This window comes from Epinephelus moara, chromosome 8 (assembly GCF_006386435.1).
Source record: "Epinephelus moara isolate mb chromosome 8, YSFRI_EMoa_1.0, whole genome shotgun sequence".
NCBI classification, from domain to species: Eukaryota; Metazoa; Chordata; class Actinopteri; order Perciformes; family Serranidae; genus Epinephelus; species Epinephelus moara.
This window is the reverse complement of record NC_065513.1, coordinates 35,027,541-35,035,633: the sequence shown is the minus strand read 5'-3', so window position 1 is coordinate 35,035,633 and position 8,093 is coordinate 35,027,541. Positions and strand designations below refer to the sequence as shown.

At 42.0% G+C, this 8,093-nt stretch overlaps 1 protein-coding gene across 8 annotated transcripts in view; it reads left to right on the top strand.

Annotated features, from left to right (window-relative positions):
- The first annotated feature begins 284 nt into the window (after positions 1–284).
- Positions 285–8,093, top strand: part of LOC126394810 (potassium channel subfamily T member 1-like) — a 110,460-nt gene continuing 102,651 nt past the window's right edge. For all 8 annotated transcript variants that reach the window (XM_050051897.1, XM_050051895.1, XM_050051900.1 and 5 more), the window contains exons 1-3: positions 285–628; positions 2,664–2,733; positions 4,620–4,787. In XM_050051897.1, coding sequence (XP_049907854.1) covers positions 2,672–2,733; positions 4,620–4,787 — 230 coding nt within the window. In that variant the 5' untranslated portion in view covers positions 285–628; positions 2,664–2,671. The remainder of the gene's footprint in view (positions 629–2,663; positions 2,734–4,619; positions 4,788–8,093) is intronic.

Here is an 8,093-nt window from a genome sequence, read left to right as displayed (position 1 = left end):
AGTTCATCCTCCTTCCGCGCTGCGATGTAGTTCGTCAACACGCGACTAAAGTTGTTGCTAAGCGACAATGAAGTCTCACGGTATTGGTGGCGGTTTGAGGCTCGCGCATTGATATTTAAATTAACTGTCAGGTGTACGATAAATTAGAACGGCTTCGAAGGCGTGTCAGCCAATCAGCAGCGCAGACCGGGACTAGTTTTTCCTCATAAACCTAAATAACACAGCATGCGAGCGAAGAGAGAGTTAGCTAAGTACTGTCAGGCAGCTAGCTTGTCAAACACCGGTGTTTATCGCCATGAGGATCTATATTGATTCAACTGGACGCTCAAGCTAACTCCGTAGGACTCTTGTCACACCGGACTCGACTTCCCTCCCCTTTTTAATTACCATTTTCCAAGCATGACAGAGCTTACGCAGGGGCGCGTTGATGGGAAACATCCTCTTTCACACAGGCAGCACTGTACAGGCAGTGTATGGAGGTTATCAAAACCAAACGTGTGTTCACGATGATGGGACCTCGGTCAGACACAGCCAGGTAATCGAAGTTAGGCAGAAGTCAGCCCATGTGACTCAGGCTGTATGTTCCTCTGGGGAGCCTGACTTCACTCACAGTGACTGGTGCTTATTTGTAAGTTTATTTACCTTATGTTTGTGTCTGTTATTGTGTCTTTACTGCCATGACCTTGCTATTTAAGCTTGTCTCTAAGGAATTTATATCTGTGTGTTACTTTTCTGAGTACTCTTCATGACCTGATACTGTGGAAGTTAATTTGTTGTATCTTAAATGATGTTTCTATAAAGTATNATTGTGTCTTTACTGCCATGACCTTGCTTTTAAGCTTGTCTCTAAGGAATTTATATCTGTGTGTTACTTTTCTGAGTACTCTTCATAACCTGATACTGTGGAAGTTAATTTGTTGTATCTTAAATGATGTTTCTATAAAGTATAGTGTAGTATAACCCTAATATTAATGCTGAACTTATTCTGCAGTAGCCTATATGAATCTACCTTGGCCATTTTCTTATATACCCAAAGTAAATTGCTCTGTAATATATCTGTCATGCATAGAAGTAGTTTTATTGGCTTTGTGTGTCACTAGCAAACTTTCTTTGAATATGATGAGTGTGTTTCAAAGATTACCCAGTGTCTAAATATCACGTTTTCTTGTATAACCATAAGGAAAACTTACATGACTCAGTGTTCAGATGGAAAGTTTAATTACAGAACATAGCATTTAGCTATTGCTGATTATCTGTGCATTGTAATCTCATGTACAGTAAGTGTGCCATCCATCTTGGGTCTACCGTAATACATACTTTAAATGAAGACTGCATATTATTACAGTCAGTTTTCATCATGTTTCTGTGATTCTCACTCTGCATCTTGTTATTTATTTAAAGACCAATTTGCCTCTGCCCTGCATGCACCTTTTTTTTCTAAATCCATCTGCTTTCTTTGGTCTGAATCCACTGTATTCTCTCCATTAAGTGGACACAGTCTCATACCGGGAGCTAGTTCTATTATTGTGGTCACTTCGCCTCATCCATTAAGCCATCCCTCAGAGATTGCACACTCTGTATATTTTTACAAGCCTCATTTTAATCTCATGCTAGACTTGCACTCATCAGCTCTTTCTCTTATTTGATCTTGTCATCTACTTCTCCTCAACCTCTCCTTTCCCCCTAAAGTAAAGGACGCATTGAGGACAATGTGTTCTTTACACTCCTGCAACGACCTCATTTATTTCCTGTTTTTCCTCTCCTCACCAGCACACTAATTCATCATATCTCCACTCTATTTCCACTATCTTCTGAGGGTCCATGCTTTCACTGTTAATCAGGGAGAGCATGTCTCTGGGTGCTATTAGTCCACTCAAGGCTGCCCACACTCTACTTTGATGGCCACACACTCACAAATACACAGCTTTGTATTACCCGCTGATTATTCCCCTTTTAACAGGCATTGGGGGGGAATCAAAGCAATCTCAACAGGAAACACCAATAAATCATGTGATTGGACATGTAAAGCCAGCTGTGAAATAAGCTGAACATTGATTTGCTCAAGCAGAGACACGCACACATGAATGAAGCCCATCGTGTTCAGCCAGAGAGAACATGCATTCTTGTACATACATCACAGGTGTGGTGGAAATGTCAGTGCCCTATTTCTGAAGTAATTTTCTTCTCCCTGTGTTGCTTCGTGGGCAGAAAATAGGTTTAACACCGCCTTGATAAGGGGATCTTTCCTCCCCCCGCATAAGTCCTATACACTAAAGTGCCTTCAATAAACACAAAGGTACATAATAGCTGCTTAACCCACTTGAAATGCTACTTTCCACTTTATCAGAATATATAGTATAAATAATAAAACACCATCAATTGGGCATGTGTGAGACAGTGAATGCATTAATATTAAACTGTACAGTTAAAGTGTGTCAGTGTAATCCCACTTTAGTTAAAATGCAGCCCATTGCAGAGGTCTTGCTGAACTCCGAGGAGAGTTAAGCTGCGACACAGGCAGTTAATGTAATCATATTAACATCCTTGCTAAGTCTTAGAGAGGTGGATTTTTAATAAGTGTGTTTAAACTCTCTCCCTTCCTTTCTCCTCCATCTCTCTGTCCTGTCCGTCTTTCTCTCGCTCCCTCATGCCCCCCCCTCAAGAGGCAGCCATGAGCCCTCCACGCCGATCATCGAGCCCTCCGCGTCGATCCTCAAGTTCCCATGGTGACAGGTAATTTCCCGAAGCACTTCACTCCCCTGCTTATGACACAGAGTGACATGATGAGAGCACATATGCACACAGTATATACATGCCATTATGTAGCCTGTACTGGATGCACTAGACACACAAACACATGCACTTACTGTTATGTAGAAGTAGGTGGGTTGTTTTTTCATCATCATCTTTGCAGTGAGGCAGTTTTTAAAGGGACAGTTCACACCTAAATCCAAAATACATATTTTTGCTCTCACCTGTAGTGCTGATCATCTGTCTGGATTGTTTTAGTGTGAGTTGTCGAGTGTTGGAGATATTGGCTGTAGAGATGTCTGCCTTCTCTTGAATATAATGGAACTAGATGGCACTCGGCTTGTGGTGCTCAGAGCACCAAAAAATATATATCTGATAAACTCAAGTTAATCCACAGACCTTGTTGTGAGCAGTTTAATGTAGGAACTATTTTCTTTGTACTGAACTATACCAGCCAACTATGTCAATGCACGGAAGGAAGTGTGCATCAACTGCTAGGTCACCTTGCACTACTGAGCTTGGCTGAAGACGACGCCATAAACGTGTACACCTCGCAATGCCTTTTCCCAGAAATCAGTACCCAGGTACTCAAGATGATCCACAGACCTTGTTGTGAGCAGTTTTGTGTAGGAACTATTTTCTTTCTACCAACCCACCAACCGTATCTCTATGCAGAAGGATGTGCATCTACTCATGGACAAGAGTGCTTGTGACAGCGTGAGAAGTACTCGTTAATGGCGTCATCCTCGGCCGAGCTGTAACGTTAGCTAGCTCAGGGATGCTAGGTGAGCTAGCAGTCAATGCACACTTTCTTTGGTGCATTGATTCGGTTGGCAGGTGTAGATCGGTAAAAAGAAAAATAGTTCCTACATAAAACTGCTCACAACAAGGTCTGTGGATTATCTTGAGTAACTGGTTTATGATTTCTGGAAAGAGACATTAATGAGTTTTTCAAATGTATTGTTTTGGTGCTTTGAGCACCACAAGCCGAGTGCCGTCTAGTTCTACTATATAGTAGAGACGGCAGACATCTCTACGGCCGAAAGCTCCAACACTCAACACACACTATGACCATGTAGATTAATAAAAAGCAGGTAAGAGGAAAATATGTAGTTTTGATTTTAGGGTGAACTGTCCCTTAAGTTTCCCATTTGATGGTGGGAAACTCTTTTTTCTCATTGAATAATGCATGCAATTGTATAAGTTTATTTTATTTTGTTTAATAATACATGACACATGACAGTTACATCAAATCATCTGGTTCAGACTTTCATGCATGACTTGCTTTGATTCAGCGTATCAGGTCCACGTTTAGTGTTTCTTTCACAAACTAGATCATGTGCGTTAGCTGTTTCCTCAGCTGTGTTTGACACTGTAGACAGAGTAATGCAGGAGTTCAGCTACTGCAGAATGTTTGTTCAAGTTTTTATAGTACTCAGAAGACCCATTTCATCATCCTCAATAAATGCATGTTGACTTGGAATCAGTATTCATGGAACAGATCGATGGGCCTCCTCTTCATCTTTGTCCTTGCTGTGTTTTCCTCTTTGCACAGTTTATGTTCCTAGATGAAAAAATTGGCATCTGGGAATTTCAGTAGAACATAAAGTCCTCCTGAACATTGATTGATTTGATTTCAAACGCTATTCCTACTCATTATACAACCCTTTAATTGCATATAGACTTCCAAGAACACTCAATTCTCTCCCCAGTAATGGGCTTTACAATGATTTATGTGTACAAATGATCTCAGGTGCCGTATTGTTGCATGTTAACACAGAAGATTATAATAAAATATCATTATAATGTAACAGACTCTCAAGCTGGCATGTTGATGAGCAGATTTTGCCGTCCTCCTCATCATGCAGGCCCCCCACTGAGACCCTGCAGAGGAACAACAGCAGCAACTCTGGTGTTATTCTGGACATCTCGGCCCTCAAGATGGCAGAAGTGGACACTGAGGTGCCTCCTCTTCCACCTCGCTATCGCTTCAGGGACTTGCTGCTGGGGGACCAGACATTTCAGAATGATGACAGGTAGCATGAAAAGCACTGTTAGTTTACGTGCTACTGTATGTGAAAGTCTGCTCAGGGATATTCCTGGCGGGGACTTTGTGTTTGTGTGTGCGTACAGACACCTAATTTATGTTCAAATCTCGCGGGATACTTCAAACACTGTTTTCAACTGTTTATTTTATTTTATTCCACATGTTCCAGGAGAGACTTTGTGCTGAGTGTTGCAGTTTATATTGTTGTGTTCACATTCCCCCGAGCTGCTTCATCTACTTCATTTACTGTTTTCCTACATTTCCCAGAATGACTTCTCATGACAACCCCCTGGAGATGTGGCGTGACTCGCATTCAGCTGTTGGTTTTTTGTGTAGGTGGGTAGAGCAGTGGAAATAGAAACAGAGTGAGGTTTTTTTTTTGTAGTGATAAAAGTTAGAGTCTTGCAACGTGCACAGATCCTGTGGCTGTGGAATATTTGGAGCACTGTTACAAAGAAATGTATCTTTCTCTCTTTGTGATTTTGACCTTGTTAAATTGTCACATTGGCACAGTTTGGAAGAAATGTGGTAAGTTGATTTCTCATTAACTCCGAGTGTAGTCGTTTTTAGACTGCATTTTCCTCTCGCTCTGAACTGAGCATGAAAGAGCCCGTCTCTTGGCCCTTGACTGGTGCTACAGTCACTAGAGCGCTGGAGTGCTTTGGAGTCTCCTAAGAGTTAAATTATTGCTGCGGTTGAACAGACACACCAACAGATGCTGTTTGCTGCCCAAGAGGGGGAGAATTAACCGAGCATCAGCCCTGGCTGAGTACTGCGGAGCTCTCCATGGTGCTGAAATGAAGCCATCTCACTGAAGGATCAGCAGTCACCTCGGTAATGACTTGCACAGAGCAGGATAGCGCTGCGTGATAGTTTTCCTATTGCTTTGTCACTAACTGTAAATCTAATGCTTACATGAGATTCTTACTTGAACTTTATAAGCTTGTCAATTCCACTGTGGTCTTATGAGAGAGTTCATATTTTTCCTGTAGTGCTGCTTATTAGTCTAGATAGTTTTGGTGTTAGTTACTTAGTGTTGAATATATCATGTCTGCCTTCTCTTGAATATAATGGAACTAGATTGCACTCAGATTGTGGTGCTTAAAGCCAAAAATACATACTATACAATAAAATACAATACTACACCCTTCAACTGTATCAGGCCCCGGGGCCGATCACACTTTTTTAAAAATTGAATGCCACTAGTGGAAAGAAATTGCTTGCTGCACCCTTTTATTATCTCCAGGCAACCATGGACTCACCTCCTTATTCTAACCTTCCCATGTAATCAATTTATAGTTTTATTTATTTTAGCTATTTGACAGTCATTAGTATCTAGTTACTAAAATGTTAAGGCTGAGGGTACTTGCTCTACCTCTGGTCCTGAATTTAGAAAAGAGACATTGCAGCATTCGGGCACAGGGAAACGTTGAGACCCTAAAAAAGGGGGTGGGTCATGGGGAGTACCACCAGTTGGTCCAGGAGCTTCGCCTCCATGATGGCCATTTCCAGTCATATTTTAGGATGACTCGGGGCACTTTGAAAATCTGCTGTATATCATCAGGCAGTATAGCTCTGGGTATCCAGCAACCGCTATCACCAGTTTCTCCTCCTTGTTTACCAACTGTAAACGTGTTGTTGTGACCACCACAGATGGCCAACCTCTCAAGTCATCTGATTGGACAGTGGGAAAAAAGATGACGAAGAAAAGGATGATGTGGGGTGTTTTTCCACTTTGAGTTGAAGTGTTTTCGACTTGAGGAGTTCAAAATTCACTTCGACAAAAATGACAGGCGCGTAAAGCGCAGAAACGTTAGGCATGACGCAACGCAAACACCGCGCACAAAAAGCTTCAATCTCATTAAAAACAATTACAAAAAGCCACCCCAGCTGCTAAAACGCTTCCTGTGTGATCAGGGTCTCACTGTGCAGAAGGAAGCATGCATCTACTGCTAGCTCACTTAGCAACACTAAGCTAGCTAACTTTACAGCTTTGCAGCTCAGCTGAGGAGGACGCAATTAATGTTCGCATTTTGTGCCGTCACAAGCACGAGCCTCTCATCCACAAGTAGATGCATGATTACATCTGTGTGGTGATACAAGTGGAGGGTGTAGTTTGATAGGAGGACAGTGCGACATGAAACCGCTAACAACAAGGTCTGTAGATTCATTTGAGTAACTGGGTGCTGATTTCCGAATCTCAGGAGACATTGCTGTTTTTCAAAGGTTTTTGGGGGGGTGCGTTTTGAATTCTATTATATTGGAGAGAGGGCAGACATCTCCAACACTCTGCAACCCACACCAAAACAATCTAGACTGATTAAAAGCACTACAGGTTAGAGCAAAGTTTGTATTTTTGATTGTGGGGTGAACTGTTCCTTTAAGACTGTGTTCACTGTTGTAGTCGGTTAATTTTGGCAGCCGCCTGTAGCCTGAGGGCGTTTGACATATCAGACAGGGTTGATTTGTAATCAGCCAAGACTGTTGCCTTGAGGACCAAGTGTGCTGCGCTTCTTTGTAGAGGAGCTGATAAAAGAGAAAAGAAAAGGAAAAACTTACAGGGTCAGGTCAGTTCACTCAGAGAATGAGGGCTGAATAAACATTACATTTAACTGTTTGTGTAGCTGGCCCTGCCTGTAATGGTACTGCTGATTGAAAGTTTTATCAGTGGTAATATTTGACATCTGACAGACGGCGCATTGTGTGTGTTATCTCTCGAATCCAGGCTTCTTTGGTTGTCTGCAGCAGCAGCAGCAGCAGCCATGTTTCAGCAACGAGTCAATCACCTTCAGTGGCTTTTGTGTTTCGTAATTAGCTTATTGATCTGCATCTTGTATAAATGGACATTGAATTTAATTACTTGTGGGGATTCATTTTGAACCAATTTTGTTTTTAAGTAAATGGAAGTTTCATTTTTGCCACCATCCTCTCTATCTCTCTCTTACACACACACACACACACACACTGTCTCTCCGTCTTTCTGTTCCCTCTCCCTCCGTCTCTAGGGCTCCTTGCAGTAAATTGCTGTCAGTATGTTTTATATCAGTGCAAGGCCTTTTGTCTACACATCGCATTCAGAGCAGCGGCTCGGTGTTTGACCATTTCCCCCCCACACACTGGTCTGCGTGCTTTCCCAGGGGATGCAGTGATTTCTCGGTATTCAACTACAGATGTTCATGGCTTTGTTTTTCTAGCTGCATACCAGTCATCAGCACTGTTGACATAACAAATAGGTTGAAGACAAAGACAAATAAAGCAGCACTGACTGACAGTATAGATTACACTACACAGTAAT